Source organism: Elgaria multicarinata, chromosome 2, assembly GCF_023053635.1.
Source record: "Elgaria multicarinata webbii isolate HBS135686 ecotype San Diego chromosome 2, rElgMul1.1.pri, whole genome shotgun sequence".
Lineage (NCBI taxonomy): Eukaryota > Metazoa > Chordata > Lepidosauria > Squamata > Anguidae > Elgaria > Elgaria multicarinata.
The window spans coordinates 120,568,084-120,586,887 of NC_086172.1; the positions used below are offsets into that span (position 1 = coordinate 120,568,084).

Consider the following 18,804-nt stretch of genomic DNA (forward strand, 5'->3'; position numbering starts at 1 on the left):
TTAGCGCTAATGTGCACTTGTACAATTCAAACAAAATTCTTGTGCATCCCTAAAAAACAACAACCCTAATTTCATCAATGAGGAAAGCAATTGTATTTCCTGCAAATGTTTTTATGCACTCCATATCAGGGGAAGTAGAAAAATGTTGGCCGATGGAGGACTGTTTTTTCTATCCCTTTGTTAACTTATGGAGGGGCTACGGCTGCTGTCTTTTGAAAGTGGTGAGACTTCAAGACGTACTCAGACTGTGGCCTGTCTTCTTGCCAAGGTCTGTGGCCTTAGCAAAAAAAGGAACATTTATTGCCAGTGGGTAACAAGTAGGAAGGCAGTACAAGCTATAGGTAGAGGCGGCATGGGGGGTGAGACACACAAAATGTGTCTCTCACTTTGGTCAACAACTCCAATTTATTTGACCTGGGCATCAGTGCTGGCTTTTAAGTTCCATTTGCAGAGAACCTAATTCAGCAAACATCAACCCCTTCGCCAAGGCTTTTGCCCCCCTGCATGCCAGCTCCTCTGCCGCTGGCAATTCCGTAAAGCCTTGCAGCAGCACAAGCAAATTCGAAGACACTCTATGAGCTATGGAACTTAATACCCTCAAGGGAATGGCAGGAAATTGAGCAGGTCTGGCAGAAGAGAAAGGCCTGCAGCCACAGCCTCCTGGTGCACACCAGGCTCCAGCTGAGTGGGCATATGGACCGCTGGAAGGATGCCAAGGAAAAGCACACCCAAGAGCATTCTTGGCTGGCCACCTGAGCTGGCCAAAGGGGTGCTCAGTTCCCTGGCTGGGCATTTGCTGGGAAAGACAGAGAGGGAGAGAAGTCTGGTAGAGTAGCCAGGAAGGATAATTGGGTTGCTTGTAGAGCAGTAATGGCTTAATCTGTGCCTTGAAGCTGTTTTTCAGTGATGGGCTTGTCGTGCTCTGGAATACGCGATGCAAGAAAAGGGGGTGGGGGCTCCCAGGCGAGTTTCAGCTCTCACTGCTCTCCCTCTAGAAATGAAGCCTTGACAGTCGCCATAGAAAACTCTCTGCTATCTGGCCAGCGCCCAGAATGCCTGGCAGCGAGGGAGCACACTTCCTGCAGCTCGAGTCCTGACATTCAAGACACCAGGCCAATTTAGCCCAAAAGCACCGCTGTCTCCCGGCTTTATTAATTCATAGCCATACAAAATGCATACAAAAAGGGTCTGTGCTCCCCCACCCCCCACCCACCCACCCCAGCAATCTTTGAAACCAGTTATATCGGAAGGCAAAAGGGAAGAGCAAAGTACTTTTAAATCCCAGTCTTTGTAGTGTTCAGAGTTCACAAGAAGATACTTAAGGAAGAAAAAAAAAAGATGGTCGAAGAGCCGTTACTCTTCTCTTGGAAATCATTAGCATAACCCGTAGAAACACATGTGCTGTTGTTGTTTTTAAAAGTCTCACGGCGGCCTCCCTCTGGTATAAAGCCAGCCTGTCATCCCAAGAATCTGCTTTTAGGCCGGTCCATCCCTGGCTGTGATAGCTCAAGTTAAGCCACGTCAACCCCAGTTGTAGAAATAGATTTTCTGCCAGGCTGGCAAGTAATCCATCAATGGCCCTGAAAGAGATGGGAGGAAGAATGTTAAGAGTAGACTGTAAGGTAGGCCTTACAGCAGGGCTGGGAAATCTCAGACCTGGGGGGCCAAACCCCCTTCTAGGGTCCCAATCCAGCCCTCTGGGGTTTCCCAAATGGCCCCCACACCCTTCCCCTGCCTCATCCCCTTTCGCACAACCAAACATTTTGTCCTTTCCTGGCTGGAAGGTTGAAATGCCTTTCCTAAGGCTTAGTTACTGTCAGTAAGAGCTTTAAGCTAAAGTATGCTCCTCGTTTTGGTATTTTTTGGCCCTATGCTGTTGCCCCAACAACAGAATGCAGCTTCCAAGACCTTCTCCAAAATCAAATTTGGCCCTCAGGTTGAAGGAGGTTCCTCATCCCTGCCTTAATGTAACATGTTAGCAAGTAAGTCTCTCAAATATGCTTCTGAAACTGCCCCTTCTTCTCTCCCAACCTTTAGTGGGTCACAGCCTGCATAGGAAAACCACAGCTGGGCCTTTGCTAGAGGGCAGGGGTGAAAGGGTCCAATTTCACATTGAAGACAGGGGCGTTGTCACCACATCACCGCTCAGTTCCCTGTGATCAGGGTGGGGAACCTCTGGGCCTCCGTATGTTTTTGGACTCCAAACCCCATCATCCCCATGTTGGCTGTGCTGGCTGACCATAACATCCGGAGGTCCACAGATTCCCCACCTCTGGCCTAAGAACCGAGTCCCCTGTATGGAGCCTGATATCTTGACGGAAAGAATGGAAACCCTGGCTGGAGCAGACTATTATTCCTCTGGAATTTGCACAAGCTCTTCTAGATGCCAAATCCTAAATGTTATTAACCTTTGCAGGGGTGTGTGTGAGTGTGTGAGAGAGAGAGAGAGAGAGAGAGAATGTATTTACAACTTTGCAAAGGTGGTAGAGCTACACTGTACCAGACAAGGTTGTACTTATCCAAGCCCAAAAGGAATAGCTTAAATTCCTCAACACTAACATAATGATTGGAGGTGCTGGGCCCTATAAAGATCTGAGGAGGTCTTTCAAACTACCTAGATGCTCGCATCAAAAGTGTTGAAAGCTGGGATTTTTCCAGCCCTGTTTCTTTCTATAAATCTCACCAGTCCCTCATTTCAGCCTCAGCCAAAGAGAGGGCTCTTTGAGCAAAGATACAGATGGGGCGCAAGCATGATGGGAGGATCTTCTTCTACAGTTTCCTTCACCCTGATTGGCTTCCTTCGAAAAGAGCAATTACAGCAGCAGCCATCTACTTACGGGTGACTAAGCCAACTCCAGGGACGTAATCTGCCAGCAGGCGCAGCAGAAAGAGGATCCTGCCCCTAAAGGAACGCACAGAGAGAAAGAAGCAATGAGCCCAGGGAAAAAGCCATCAGAGTGAGGGGTTGGGGGGCTGGGGCTGGACATCCTGCTCAGCCAGAAATCACATAGTTTCCTATGGATGGAGTGGGGTGGGGGTTTGTTTCTGCTGGAGTGGGCCTAAGCCAGCCTGGGATACTTGCTCAGAGAATCTGTCGTAGAAGGGAGACCTCAGCAGGTAATACAGTAGCAGGACAGTCCGGCGTCTCAGCTCAGCACGCTCACGCTTGTTGAGGTCTTTCATGTCGCTCAGTAAGCTCAAGCTGCAGAAGGAGAAGCAGGGAAACCTTAAGGGGTGGTTTCTGTACTGTATGTGTATGTTGAGCAAAAATCCATGTTCATTCCTCCAATGAGAAGAGACCTTCTCTTTTCCCAATCACTTCTGGGTCTCAAGCCTTCTGGGGTGGTGGTAGTGGTTTGAGAATAACACTCTCTGGCTTGAAAACCCTACTGCCGAATTTCAACAGTGAGGAACTCTGCACATGCTCAGAGGCACCATCACCTTCTCTATTGCTTCTATGGTCAAAAACTGAGCCCTGGATTGACAACAGGGCGAGATCCACACCAAGCAGGACATAACACTTTGAAAACTGTATGTGGTGTGTGTCCTGGGCCCCAACAGTTGTCACTACTGTTATAAACCATTTTAAAGCAGTAGTGTAGATCCTGCCCAGGCTCCAGGGCTATATCCTGGTTCAACATGAACCATAAAGAGAGTAGAAGAAGAAACAGGCAGCCTCTGTTACAAAAGATCAACCCCAATGTTGTTCCAGCTTCTCCCGTTTTAGCTGGGGGACAAATGCACCTCTTGAGGAGTCAAAAAAACAAATACTTGGGTTACGAACATATATTTTTAAAAAATGGCTCCAGGACCCTGAAGCATTTTGCTCCAAACTGACCTTGTGATATCCAACGTTGCTGAGAGGAGCCAGGGTTTCCAAGATCTCTGTCCCCAGAACCCTAAACTCATCACTATGAACATGCGTTAAGGAATGGACAGACATGGGGTGAAGCCTGTGGGGGCAGAATAACATCCAAGCAGCCTCAAGAACCCAGACAGGCTAGAGCAGCTCAGCTACAACTAAGATCAATGCTGTGATGGAATAATAGAAGTCAGTTCATTCCTTCCTTCCTTCCATCCATTTCTACACCAACCAATAGCCAACAATCTCTGGGGTTTATAAAAAAAAATCAGAACCCTGAAATACTACATAATAAGACATAATACAAAACCTTTAACGTACAGAAATTTAAAATCATTTGAAATAGCTAAAATAATAGCACTAAAATACCAGGAACAATAAAAACAACTCACTTTTTTTTAAAAAAAAGACCCATCAAATGCATGGGAATAAAGACTTAACCTGGTACTGGAAAGATGACAATGCTGATGCCAGGTGGACCTCACTGGGGAGACTATTCCACAATTGGGGGACACCACCAAAAAGAAACTCTCCCTTGTTGCCATTCTTTGAAACTCCCTCAGTGAAGTCACTCGGAAGAGGGCATCAGATGTTGAGTGTAGGGAACAGGGAGGTTCCTACTGAGAGAGGCATTCCATCAGGTACTGCAGTGCTGCGCTGTTAAGGCTTTATAGGTCAAGACCAGCACCTTGAACTGAGTTCAGAAATGTAGAGGCAGCCAGTGCAAATGGGCCAGAACTTGTGTTTTATGCTCAGACCTTCTGGTCCCTTGCTATCAATTTGTCTGCTGCGTTTTGCACAAGTGGGCAGCCTCCAAATTGTCCAACCCCATATAGAGCACATTGTAGGTTGAAGGTTACCAGAGCATAGACTACTGAAGCCAGGTTATCCCTTTCCAGAGAAGGCATAGCTGGGCCACCAGTCAAACCTGGTAGAAGGCTCTCTGTGCCACAGAGGCCACCTAAGCCTCAAGTGACAGAGATAGTTCTAGGAGAACCTACAAGCTATGAACCTGCTCCTTCAGAGGGAGTGCAACCCCATCCAGAACAGGTTGAACACCCTCCATCCGGTCAGAAGAACCACCCACTAACAGAATCTCAGTCTTCTCTAGATTGAGCTTCACTTTATTAGCCCTTATCCAGCCCTTTGTTGCAAGCCTCACCTGATGAAGATGACAAGAAGTAGAGCTGTGTGTCATCAGCATACCGATGGTAGATGTTAAATAGCATGGAGGATAGAATTGATCCCTGTGGAACCCCATGCTGGAGAATCCACCTGGCCAAGCAATATCCTCCAAAGGACCACTTCTGGAGCTAGCCAGCCAAGTAGGAGTGGAACCTCTGTACCTCCCAGTACCAGCTCAGACAGTTTCCCAGAAGGATACCATGGTCAATGGCATCAAAAGACACTGAGGTATCCAGAAGAATCAACAGGGTCACACTCCCCCTGCCTCTCTCCCAATGTAGGTCATCATACAGGGCGACCACAGCTGTTTCTGTGCCAAAACCCAGCTTGAACCCTGACTGAAATGAATCCAGATAATCAATCCCATCTTATACTGTCTAGAGGACCTTGCCAAAGAAAAGAATACTGGCCACCTGCCTAGAGTTGTTGAGTTCTTCCAGTTTCAGGGTGGCGAGGTCTCGCCCCCGCCTCTTTCAGGCAGCCTGGGACCACCCCTCTTACAAAGAGGCAGTGAACTCCTCCCTGGCCCAGCTGGATGTTCCATCCCTGCCCGTTATTAGAAGCTGAGAGGAGCAAGAATCCAGTACAGAAGCGGCTGCACAAACCCATCCAAGTACCTTGCCGATGTCCTGAGCTGCACCGACTCCACTGAACCTGCAGCAGATTCTCCAGCCCAGGGACTAAAGCAAAGTCGAGAGCTTGCCTGGGAGAGTCAACCCCTCAACATTAAGGAGGAGGATGGATGCTTTCCACTGGGGCTGCAGCTCTCTCTGGTGGCACACAGGAGACACTGCAAGATCCAATGAAAGCCAAGGGAGTAGGATACAGTGGAGCAAGGGGCGGATAACGTAGATGGACTCTGTGATGGTTTCCTGGAGGCCTAAAGGGGTTGGGAGCTGGTCTAGCTCCATTGCTCTTCGGTTCTGGTTCTCCTCCCGTCGCTGAGGTGCTCCCCAGTGCCTGGAGTGCAGGGACGGGGCTGAAATTAAGGCAAAAGTACGGTTTTGCATGGGGAGCACAATTTTAATGAGTAACACACATAGACCCAGTTTGCTCCATCACTGCTGCCTACTGTGGCACATGCCAGTGCATGCTGGGTGGCGTTTTTTTTAATAAGATGGATCCACAGCCTGTCATGACGTCGAGACCTGTAGAGTGTGGGTTACGCAAGGGTTAAACAACCCTCAGCTAACCATGGTCTGTTGTTGTTTAAGCCTCACATAATCTACAGTCCCCAGGTTGGGATGACACAACAAGCTGCAGGCACTGTGTTAAATATTCAAAATGACCACTGGAATGTGCCACAGCCCACTGCGGCTTAAATAATCCATGGTGGGCTGTTTAATCATCCAAACAGCATCACAGTATGCCACAAAATGCGGTTAGTATCTGAAATGCCCTTGCGCACACAAAGACACACACAGAAATGGTCAGAGAAGATACTTACTGCTATCGAGGGACCTCACGACGCGGCTGGAGCGCTTCCCCACGTATATCTGCTCCTTCCCTATCGAGTTGCCTTCCACGTCTGTCAGGAGACAACCGCGTAAGACCACGGCCAGGACAGGGCGAAATCCGCCCCCCCCCTTGCAGCTTTTCATTTATTCAGGGCAGCTCATCCACTCACCAGTCAAGAACAGTAAACTTACAAAGAATGGGGGACCTGTGATGCTCCCATTCTAACTGGGCACTCTGCAAGCTGCTGGGAATAAACCAGTGGGAGAGGATGTGCTCCCCTGCAGCTATTGTTGGACTGCAATTCCCAGCATTCCTCACCCTTGGCCATGCTGGCTAGGGCTGATGGGAGTTACATTCCAACAACATCTGCAAGGCCACATGTCCCCCACCACTGCACTAAGCAAAGCCCTGGCAGGGCACCAGAAAATACTGTTCCGACGTTCTAATGTGGCCTTCCAGCAGAAAGGGACACTGTGAGTCTCACCCCCTCTGAGCCACAGGACAGGGCCTAAAGCAACTCCCAGCAGTCGCACCCAGCATGGCCACAGGTCAGGAATCCTGGGAGTTGTAGTTCAAACATATGGAGGGTGCCAGAATGGGGAAAGCAGGCATAAAAGAATTCCATAGAGCACAAACAGAGTCAGAGGCTCCTTCTGGCACCATATAACAAAGCACAAAGGCAGTCCAACAACATACGCAGGGCCACACTTCCCCACCACTAAGAACGCAAGAAGAGTCCTGCTGGATCAGACCGAGGGTCCATCCAGTCCAGCACTCTGTTCACACCACAGCCAACCAGCTGTTGACCAGGGACTCACAAAGCATGATGCAATAGCACCCTCCTATCCATGTTTCCCAGCAACTGCTGTAGGCTTACTGCCTCTGATCCTGGAGGAAGCGCATAACCATCAGGGCTAGTAGCCATTGATAGCCTTTGCCTCCAGGAATTTATCCAACCCCCTTTTACAGCCATCCAAACTGGTGGCCATCACTACAACTTGTGGAAGGGAATTCCATAGTTTAACTGTGTGTGTGTGAAGACGCACTTCCTTTTATCTGTCCTGAAACTCCCACCAATCAGCTTGTTCTAGTATTATGAGAGAGGGAGGAAAATGTCTCCCTATCATCCTTGTGCACCCCGTGCATAATTTCAGTCTTCCTGACTAAGCCAACATGATTGCAACGGTACCATGTCCTTGACTTACCTTGCTGTTGCAATGACTGTCTCCTGTCTAGCGGCACAATGGCAGGAGAGGTCTGGATGCCAGCTTTGTACCAGAGCAACAGCAAGAGGCGCAAGATGGCTCTGCGGGTTTGAGCAAGACACAGAGTGCAAGCGTCAGGCACCGGCACTTCACAGTCAAGGTTTCAGAAATACACACACACCTGTGCTTTGCATCAGCAGCCAATGCACACCCACCCTTGTATCTGCATTCCTGTTCGGAAACTGCTCATCTCCACTAACGGCTCAAAATGGAGTCACGTCGGGACGGCTGTCTAAAGCAGGGGTGGGCCGACTTCAGGCTTGTCAGATCTACTTCATGGTTTACTACAACCAAGAGATCCACTGACCAAGGTCAGGTGCAAAACAGTGGCTCAAGAAGGTGGACATATGCTCAGAATTAAGGAACAGGGTGCCTTTGAGCAGATGCTTGGCCCAGGAATTGGCAAACAGGATCAGAACCAAGGTTGCAAGTCCTTCCACACGTCCTTGCGTTGGATCTGCTGCGCAGTCTCCCTACCTCATTTGTGCTGCCCCTGCCCTTTGCCCCCACCACCGAAAAACCCCTACCCCTTGTGCCCACGTCCTCACGAGCACGCAATGCAACATTCCCCTCCTCCCCTTTCAACACTCACTTGGCTAGCTGGATGAGGACGATGACGGCCCACCGGCCAGTCTCACCCCACACCTTGGCAGCCCCCATCTCGGCGAAGACCTCCATGCATTCGAGGACGCTCAGCCATGTTAGTAGTTTCTGCTGGGGGACGGGCTACAAAGCAAGAGGCAGGCGAGTGTGAGAGGTGACATGATCTGGCTGGCTTCAAGGTACAGCCAAGAGGCCCCTCTAGATCTCAGCAAGGCGATTCTGCTGGGGGCTGAGAGGAGTGATGGGGCAGGAGCCTTCCCCCCAAAGGCAACCAAGGGATTTGGCTGCGGCTCATACGAGCCTCCCAGCTGCAGCTCAATTAGAGTCATCTAATTTCAATCACTCAGAGACAGAATTTATCTATTTATCATTGCATTTATATCCTGCCTTTTTTCCTCCAAGGAACCCAAGGCAGCATACATAATCCTCCTTATCTCCATTTTATCCTCACAACAACCCTGTGAGGTGGGTTGGGCTGACAGTCTGTGACTGGCCCAAAGTCACCCAGTGGGTTTCCATGGCTGAGTGGGGACAAGAACCCGGATCTCCTGACTCCCAGTCTAACACTTTAGCCACTATGCCACACTGGCTCTATTCTATTGCCAGAGGTGCTCTGGGCTGTAGGGAGAGGGGCTATCTGAACCCAGGCTTTTCAAAATGAGCGCATCTACCAGGGGTGCTGAGCCTCTCTCCAGTGGGCCAAATCCGGCTCACCTGGGGCACCAATCCGACTCACGCCCTCTCCCCCTTTTCCATGGATGGTTTCTTGGGTTATGCAGGTGTCGCCACCTCCCCACCCCAAATTCTAAGAGCTTGAAAAGCCTCTCCTGGGACTTAGTTACTGGCCAGAAGAACTGTCAGCTAAACTGTGCTGGTGATTGGCCCCACCCCTTCAGTCTCCAGTTTGGCCCAACACTGGACTGCGGTCCCTGAGTGCTTCTCCAAAAATTAATCCAGCCCTCAGGCTTCAACCTCCCTGCTATATACAAAGCAACTGAACACTTACTAAAGCAAAACTTGGGACATATTTAGTTATTTATTACATTTATAGCCCACCCTTTTTCCTCCTGAAGGAATCCAAGGGATTCCTCCTCCCTTCCATTTTAGCCTCAGAACAACAACAGCCCTGTGAGGTAGGCTGGCCCAGAGTCACCCACTGAGCTTCCACAACCAAGTGGGGACCAGAACCTGGATCTCCTGACTCCCAGTCCAACACTCCCTACACCACACTGGCTCTTGGGCAATTAACAGGAAATCTTTCTCTGTGCGTGTGTGTGTGTGTGTGTCCTTGTATGCAACATTGGGCTGACTGGATTGTTTTGTTAATCAGCAACACATTTCTTAGGATAGCACAAAGCAGTACCATTAAAGCAGTTTATATGGAGGGAAAGGTCTGCATTCAGAACACTGTGTTAATATGCAAGTTCTGCAAATCCTAAACTATACTTACAAGCTCCATTGAGCACAGTGGGACTCGCTTTTGAGTACACATTTTATTATTGATTGATTTGATTTGTACCCTGTATTTCTACCCAAAAATGGCACTCAAGGCAGCTAATGCGCATAGGATTGCTATGCACAATTATTTCTTTATTTTATTTATTAAAACAGTTGCCTCTTTCCCTCTAGCACTAGGATCTCAGGGTGGCATACAGAAAAAATTATACAAACAGTATAAAACAATCAATATACATCGCTAAAATCAAATTAAACCGTTAATCAGCTAAAACCAGTAAAAAAAAATTAAAAGCAGTAAAAAACAAATAAAACAGTTAAAACAATGTGCAAGCTTGGTGGATTTAGCCATCAAAGTCTTTGTTAAAATGAAGACCGTGCTGGCGCCAGTCAGGCCTCCAGGGGGAGGGCATTCCACAGCCGGGATGCCACAACAGAGAAAGCCCTCTCCCACGTCCCACCGTAGTATATGTCTCCCATTGGTGGAGCACGGAGAAGGGCTCCTCCAACGGATCTCAGGTCTCCGGCAGGGAGATTTAGGGAGAGGCGCTCCCTCAAGTATCGAGGTCCCAAGCTATTTAGGGCTTTAAACATCATTACCAATACCTTGAATTCCGGAAGCGTATTTGCAGCCAGTGCAATTCCTTTAAGACTGGTGTTATATGGTTTTTGTGAGATGTACTGATCAGCAGTCTAACTGCTGCATTTTGCACTTCTGGGTCAACTTCAAGGGCAGCCCCATGTGGAGTGCACTGCAGCAGTCTAATCGGGAAGTTACAAGTGCATCCATGGATCTGCATACTCATTCGCTGTATTCCTGATGCAGCTCTCAAAGGCCTTGCACCTACATAGCCCAGGGAGCAGAACCCATACACAAAAGGGAGGTCTTAGCAAATTCTCAGGATAATCCTGGGGGTTTGCAGAAGTACAAAAAAAAACTCTAAGAAAAGGAAGGCTTCTCTCCAAATATCCATGGAGTGATGAATGTGAACAGATGTGGTGGTGGGAGGACTGGATGGGAGCGAGAGTGGAATGGAGTGGCTGGAAATGAAAAACACTCAAAAATATAAAAAGGGTACAGAGAACCTCTCATGGTCTGGATAGGTCATTTCTTGGTTTACCCTGAGATGCTAACTTTAAATGTCCCAAGGACATAAGTGAAACTGCCCACAAAAATTAATGCCAATATCCAAGATTTCAATATAGCTGGGATTTGGTATCAGTGTGTCCATCCCACTCCCAAATGGAGGGGGAAAAACCAAAACAGTGCAATGAGGACAGAGCATGCTCAGTGAACACAAAATGCTGACTGACTCCGTGTTGCAACATTTTATTGCAAGGCCCCACTTGCTTATTCCAATTGCAACATCCTATCATGTTTTGACTGTCCCCTGAGGCCTGAACAGGTACTCCCTTCACCTCCAAGCCTTCAATGTTACCTCCCAACTTCTGATATTTGCCTAAACCCATGAGCATTTGAGGACAAACCAAAAGCGGAAATGCTTGGGGAAGGAAAAAATAATCTATGTCAGAATTCATAGATTATGAATTCTGTGCTGCCCACCTGGAATACAAACAGTCTTGATTTCAATGAAAATAAAACTGGGGCTTCCCCTGCTCTAGAGGGAATTACATAAAGGGCATTGCAGAATCCTGGAGTGAACCTTGTACGTTACCAGATAAAAGGAAAAGGGAGGGGATTGTGAATGGCGTCGCTCACAGTATAAGTCAGAAGACTGCTTGAAGGCCATGGTAACTTTCAGAGTGGCGCAGTTCCCCATGCTGCAGCTTGCAAGCCGGGAAGGGCTGGCAGCTGCCCAAGATTTAATACGACAGCAGCTTCAGAATGAATGTGCCAACGGAGTGGAAAGCAAGAGCAAGGTTCTAGTCCCTGGGCATGGGAAACAGAGACTGTGCACCGCCCCTGCCTCTTGCACAGAGAATATTCTTACCACAGGAAGCGACTGCTGCAGCTCTTTCCGAAGGATCCAGTCGTTCAGCAGCACCAGCAAATTGGAGGCAGAATACACTGAGGAAGGGGGAGAAAGGCACAGGAAGAACAAGAATACAGACCACAGGTTTTAAAAAAATGTCTCTTTCAGAAGATAAGCTGCAGTAAGAACAGTCATCACTGCCACCTCTGCAGATCTTTACCATTATGTGCAACCTTGGCCCTGCTCCATACTCCAGTGCAAAGGAACGAGAGCACAGTCAAGGTCAACCCTGTCCTCCGTATGATGCATCAATCAGTACTCTTAACTTCATCATCCTGAACACTATTTCAAAATGGTTATAATCTTGCTTATATTCTTCTGAATACCTTTGTCTTGAGCCATATTTCTAGCTCTAAGCAAACATTCTGTCCCTCAGAGTAAGATAGAAGAATGAACAGAAACGAAACAGATCAAGTATGACCAGATTTTTTTTAAAAAAAAATTAAGTATACAAAAGAGTGAGATTTATGAGAGCTGAGCATCATTTTCTCAGAGTGATATTAGCCGTCCCCTAGCAGATACTTGGGGGATCTGTATAGTAATACTTACAGTGTTTGCATGACAATGAATAATCTGAATTGATCCCAGGAATATTTGTCCCAGGAAATTCAATATTAAAAAGCTTGGAGGATAGTTAACTGAATCCAGCATTAATCAACAAAGCCAGTCATATCAGTTTCAAACCTAAAGAGCCAGCAATGTAGAGACATGAAACTTTGCAACAGACTGGGAAGAATTATCTTGTTTAGTTGATATGCAAGCCACTCTGGGAGCCTTTTAATATGTAGGAGCAGCATAAAAATATGCTCTGAGGAGCAGCATAAAAATATTTCAAATACATAAATAAGAATCCCTCTTTCAGCCACCCTTCCCCAACCTGGTGCCCTCCAGATGTGCTGGATTACAGCCACCATCGTCTCCAGATGGCATGGTTAATGCTCATGCTGGATGGGGATGATGGGTGCTGTAGTTCCAACACAACTGGAGGGTGCCAGATTAAGCTTCCACCTGTTCTTTCTCTTTAAGAGAATCCTCTCACGCCACCCTCTCCTGAAAAAGCCCAACAATCTCTACATAACACAATTCTGGGGCCCCCACAGCAATTCTCCAGCACTACTTACCGAGCTCAGAGAGTTCATGAGAGTCAGAAAACCGGCCTAGAAAAGTAAGCACAGGTGAGACATAAGCCACTGTTACGTACTCTCTTGAAAACAGTCCAAACAGGTCTTCTCATAGGAATAGCAGTTGAAACTACTCTTACACAAAGACGCCAACATGTTGCTCAACCTGCCCTGAGTTTAAAATCAACAGTGGGAAATATTCTCTAAGTTAGTAACAGACCATGATTCGTCAATTTCCATCTTTTTCATCACAGCATTTTAGGAATGTAGCCCTAGGTTTTCCATTATATTTGACAGATATCGGGGGCCAGTGTGAATCTATGGCTTCAACAATATTGTCAGAACTAATTTAAAAACACTGTTGTTGTTTTTCAGATGATCCATGGGCAAATTACTTTGTTTTGGTTTCAATAGTTTCTTGATCCTGCTACCTTAATCATTTGGTGCCAGGATATTAGAAAGACTGTCTCTTCCCATATGAACCTGGCCATAATTTAAGATTTTCTACAAAGGTCACCCCCAAGAGAGGTTAGGTTGGTGGGAACACAGAACAGGGCCTTTTTTGTGGCAGCACCCTGATTAAGGAATTCCCTCTCTATCTTTGCCTAGTTTTAGGTCTTTGATTAGGGTGGATTTTGAAGGGTTTTAAACAGCTTTACTCCACTCTCTGAATGTTTTAAAGATGGTTTGTTTTTAAGCAATAACAACAATGGTTTTCATGTGGAGTTGTTTTTAAAGTTGTATATCACATTGGGGACCCTTTTAATAAACACATAAAACAAATATCTTGGAACCATTTGGTTCCATCACCACCCTACTTAACGAAAAGAAACCCGGAGGAGGCCTTATATGGAAGAGAGATTGAAAACAGATTCCTGTGGGTGGAGGAATGTACTTTTTCTGCTTGACTCCATATATTGTGTACCAAACGAGAGATCATTTTAACCGAATTACATTACACCATCCTGTGACCACCACATCCTCCAGCAGGCAAACCTGTGACAGTCGGGGTAAGGGTGATCAGTAGACATTCTCTACTTGGACTTTCAAAGAGCTTTCCCTTACCATGGGCTCCTCAGAAAACTTAAACTATGGGACAAGAGGAAAGGCCTTCTTATGGATCGAAGAACAGGAAGCAGATGGGACGAATAAACAGACATGCCAAGTTTGCGGGTGATACAGAATTATTTTAAACACAATTATTTAGTACGCTAGGAATAAACTCCAAAATGATTTCTCAACACCAAATAACAAAATGGTGAGGGAAATTCAGTTTTAAGTAGATATTAAGTGATGCACATAAGGGGCAAAAAAATCCCAATATCACCTACATACCGATGTAAGTCTGAACTGGTTGTGACAATCCCAGAAAGAGATGTTGGGATTGTGTTGTAATATCTACACAGCAAAAGAGTAAAAGCTCTTGTTTGGGACTGGGGTGGGGTGGGGAATAAAAATAAACTGGCATGTATCCCAACACCTTTATCAACAGTGTTTTCACATCAGGAATACTGTGTATAGTTCTACTCAGACTCAAATAGGACACTGTAGAGCTAGAACAGGCTAGTGTGTTTGAAGCTTTTAATTGGGGGTGGGAGGGCAGTATCCAATACTAGTGCTGCACTTCCGCTCATTCCATTGCCAGGAATGGAAGCACTATGATGCCCTAGACCTTGGTCAGATCCAGCAGGGCTCTTTTTAGGTTCTTATGGATTGGAAAGCAACCTGCCCTACTGCTACTCAAGGCTGCAACCAAAGTGATCAGCTGAGAGCAAAGGATTAGAGCTATCCTGCAGCACCCAGTGTAATCTGAGCACTTTCTAAATGGGAGTGTCTTCAACTAGTGATTTGGCTTGGATGCTGCAAGCACTTGACACGTACTAGATAAAGCTGCAGACTGCAGTGAAAAAGGCTGGTTACAAAAATCCCACAACCCCGCCCCACCCCTGGGTCCAATAACAGGCTGCGGAGGAAAGAACTCTCCTCAAAATCTAGAGCAACGCTCAAAAGATGAAGACAACCTTCCCCAATGTGCTGCCCACCATGGCTGTACTGGCTGGAGAATGATGGGACTTGTAGTCCAACACATCTGGTGGGGGGACGGCTGGATTAGGAGAAGTGACACAACAGCCATTTCCTCTGCCGTTGCAGGCTGCCACTTTCTATCAAGGCAGAGCTCCCATTTATTTGACAGCTGTGTGGCAGGCAGAAGTACAGCAGGTGACGCTTTCTCCGCATCACCGTATGCTTCCGAGCTGGGGGAAACTTATGTACTGTACACGACTCCTGCCAGGTAGGAATGGGGGAATCAAAGCAAGACACGCGCGTAGGAAGCTTGCCCCACAACTACTGGCAGGACGGAGAAGGAAGGCTCAGGGGCCCCCCTCCCCGCGCTTTCCCTCTCCCAGGGTCATCCTGCCCCCATCATACCTGGCAACAGGTAGGAGAGCCCGCGCACGGTGCTCTCTAGCTGGGCAGTGGCCGCCGGATGCCGCTTCACGTAATCCTGATAGCGGGCGCACAGGTGCCGCAGCCTCCCTAGCGGCCCCTGCGCGGATCCAGCCATGGCTGCCCAGAAAGAGAGACGCCCCGCTCCCCCCGCCCCGCTTCCAAGCCGCTCCGAGGACTCCAGACCGCGCACGCGCGCTTCCGGGTCGGGCTTTGATCTCCTTGAGCCGCGCCCCCTCTCCTTCTCCCTCTCTTCCCCCCAACGCTGCGCTTGCGCAACGCCTGATCTGCAGACGAAGCGAGTCGAGCGCCGAGCGAAAGAACGAGACAGGGCAAATGAGCTGAGCGCAGAGCGGCTCAGACGAGCGGGCGCCGGCTTGGAGGAGAGGTTTGGCACTGTAAAGGGCTGAGGCAGAAGGCGGAGAGGAGAGCGCGAGTGCAGCGCGCCCCTCAGCCGGGCGTGAGTATTGCGGGCGCGCTCCGTCGCCGGCTCCTTGCAGAGAACGCCCGGGGGCTTCCCGCCTCTCCAGGGCTGGCTGCTGAGGGACAGGCAGCCCGTTCTTCAGTGAGACCCGGCTGAGGAAGCAGTCGGAGCTTGGTGCAGCGGCTGCTGCTCCTCCGTGCCTCCCGTGGTGGCTACCTCTGGCTTGCAGCAGGCGCCTCGCCGGCGGGCGCAGCTCTGGCGTGACGGGCTGGGGAAAGCGTGTGGTGGACGTGAGCCTGGACGGGGAGGATGTGCCAGGCGGCGGCGTCGCCCCTCCTTCCTCTTGACGCCTGCAGCAGGTGGCCAGTTGGCCAACCCCGTTTTTGAGAGGGCATTTGGGGTGCGTGTGTGGCAACAATGAGAGGCAGGCTGGGAAAGAATCCACCACCCCCTTCTTCCCTTCCTCACATCTTAATATGACCCCCTCTCCCCCCACCCCGCGGACGGAGGCTACCTCCTGTCCCTGAAAGGTAAAAAAAGAACAAGGTGCCTTCCGTTTCCTAGTGTTATTTTAACATGCAGCGCCTGGCACGCCGTTTGGTGGCGCCATGCGTTAAAACCCGAAGTAATAATAGCTCCAGCTGGAGTAAGAGTTCTATTGCTGGCAATAGTGATAGTTCCCTTTCAAGTAACTGCTACGTCAGAAATCGGCGTTTCCCCCTCCCTCCTTTGTGCTGATCGCACCGCTTTATTTATTTCCAGAGGGGTTAGCCGTGTTAGTCTGTTGCAGCAAGAATAACAAAGAGTTTTGTGGCACGTTAAGGAATAGCACATTCTGGCATAACCTTTCATGGACACTTGTCTGCTTCATCGGATGCCATTTATGTATTTAGAATATGCAGGGCTGCAATCCTAAGCATGCATCTTTGGAAATAAATCTCGCTAACATCAATGTATCTTACTTTCAAGTAGATAGGGTGTGAGCCATTGAGTCTCCTGTGTACTGGCTAAGTTCTAATAAGAGATATCTAAAGGTTCCAGACTGCTTGTAAACTCTGCATCTAATCCTTCTTTACTGGGCTAAATTCAAGTCTATGGCTACTCAGTGGTGAATTCATTCTGAATATGCTCAAGGAAGCTCATAATATATTGAGCTTTCTCAATATATTGGGGGCTTTCTCCGCTGTGGCACCCCGGTTGTGGAACGAGCTCCCCAGAGAGGTCCGCTTGGCGCCTACACTGTACTGCTTTCGTCGCCAGCTGAAGACCTTTTTATTCACTCAGTATTTTAACACTTAATTTTAACTTAAATTTAAATTTTACTGTTTTAACTCTGTATTTTAATCCTATATCAACTTTGCTGTGTGGTTTTATCCTGGTTGCGCTTTTTATACTGTATTTCGTAATTGTGTTTTAAACTGTTGGGTGTTTTACTGTGGTTTTAATTTTTGTGAACCGCCCAGAGAGCTTCGGCTATTGGGCGGTATAAAAATGTAATAAATAAATAAATAAATAAATAAATATATTTTACAGCTTACAAGTGTAGCAACTCAGTAGCACCATGGCTCTGAAAAGCAGTGATACCACTAGTCTAGTGAGCATCCTGGTTGACCAGGGATTTTAACCCATGGAAAATGAACCTTGCGAATGCTTGAAGTGGAGAAAAGACATGAGTCTTCAGTGAAATGTCTCCTTAAGAGTGCAATCTTATGCGTGTTTAAACAGAAAAACTTCCTACGACTCCCAGCTGGTTGTGAAGTGCTGGCAGTGGCAAGATTTTTCTCTGTCTAAATACACATAGGATTGTGCCCTAAGATATTTTTTGTATCTCTGAGAGTAGGGGTGGGCAGAAAGTAGGTCTCTAGATGATTTGGACTTAAGCTCTCACAAGCCCCTGCCAGCATGGCCAATAGTCACAAAGGCTGGGGGTTGAGATCCAAAACACCTGGAGGTCTACTTTCTGCCCCCTTCTGCTCTAGAGGAATTCTGTGACACATAAGTAGCTAGGAAGGGCATGTGCTGCATCTCTGGATGCAAGCCTGCTTTCCCCAAAGGGAAGACGAGAGAAAGCAGACTGTGAACAAAGTGCTGGAAATTGAAGTGTGTGTTAGCGATAGGTACCCCTCCTATCATCTCTGTTTGTATTGCAATTGTGTGCCAGGACCACCCTGATCACACCATCTTCTGTTAGGACAAACCTCATGAAACCCCTCTCTCTTCCCAAGTTTCACCCTTTTAAGTTGTTGGTGCTTGTCTTTATTTTTTAAGTGTTCTTTTTCATTTTCCTGTTCCCTAGTAACAAGAAGAAATGGGCTTATCGAGGGAGCACTGTATATCAGTCCTTTCTGAAGTACTCCTACTTCGTTTGAAAGTAATATACAGAGGTGGAGGCAATAAAAGTGGTTAAGGTTTTGTAGCTACAAAAAAGAGTAAGGAACTTGTGGAATCTTAAAAACAAATTTTATTTCTTTGCAGAGTTAGGCATGCCTCTCTGAATAAATAAACACTGGACGTTTTTAATCTGCCCAATAACCAACGTGCTCTAGATTATGAAAGGTTAAAAGAATAAAATACAAGCCAAATAATATTGGGTATGACTGAATTGCAATTCTATGCATACTCACATTTATTACATTTTATCCTGTTCTTCCAAGGAGTTCAGGACACTGTACACGGTTCTCTGCACTTGCCCCCTGCCCTTTTATCCTCCCAACTGATGAGATAGGCTAGACTTGAAAGAAGGTGGCTGGCCCAAGGTCACTCAGTGAGCTTCCTTGTTTCTCTGGTTATAGCGTAACATTAATCACTATTGATACAAAGCTGGCACTTACGCCTGACTAACTATGGATAGGATCAAGCTGTATCTCATTTATTACAGCATAAACTTTCTGGGCAAAAGCCCACTTTATGCAGCTGCTGAACTATTTTTAATCTGTTCTCAATTCTGTAATACAATCTACAGTTAAAATAGACTAAAACAGGAGTATCA

The 18,804-nt window shown here is 47.5% G+C and overlaps 2 protein-coding genes across 3 annotated transcripts in view; one reads left to right on the plus strand and one right to left on the minus strand.

The window, feature by feature from the left end:
* Nucleotides 1-1,214: 1,214 nt before the first annotated feature.
* Nucleotides 1,215-15,539, minus strand: PEX16 (peroxisomal biogenesis factor 16). 2 transcript variants are annotated; one of them, XM_063117462.1, is made up of 11 exons: nt 15,374-15,539; nt 12,944-12,979; nt 11,781-11,857; nt 8,363-8,496; nt 7,711-7,811; nt 6,495-6,575; nt 5,874-6,026; nt 3,839-3,911; nt 3,083-3,202; nt 2,838-2,902; nt 1,215-1,580 (listed from the first exon to the last, which is right to left on the minus strand). In XM_063117462.1, exons 1-11 carry the CDS (start codon nt 15,507-15,509, stop codon nt 1,522-1,524), a joined length of 1,035 nt encoding a protein of 344 aa, XP_062973532.1. In that variant the 5' UTR covers nt 15,510-15,539; the 3' UTR covers nt 1,215-1,521. The 2 variants fall into 2 exon arrangements, with proteins under 2 accessions (XP_062973532.1, XP_062973533.1); XM_063117463.1 differs by lacking the exon at nt 6,495-6,575.
* Nucleotides 15,540-15,789: 250 nt separating this feature from the next.
* The window catches only part of LARGE2 (LARGE xylosyl- and glucuronyltransferase 2), a 55,079-nt gene continuing 52,064 nt past the window's right edge, over nt 15,790-18,804 (plus strand). The window contains exon 1 of the mRNA XM_063117457.1: nt 15,790-15,851. The gene's annotated coding sequence lies outside the window, so the exon portion shown is untranslated. The remainder of the gene's footprint in view (nt 15,852-18,804) is intronic.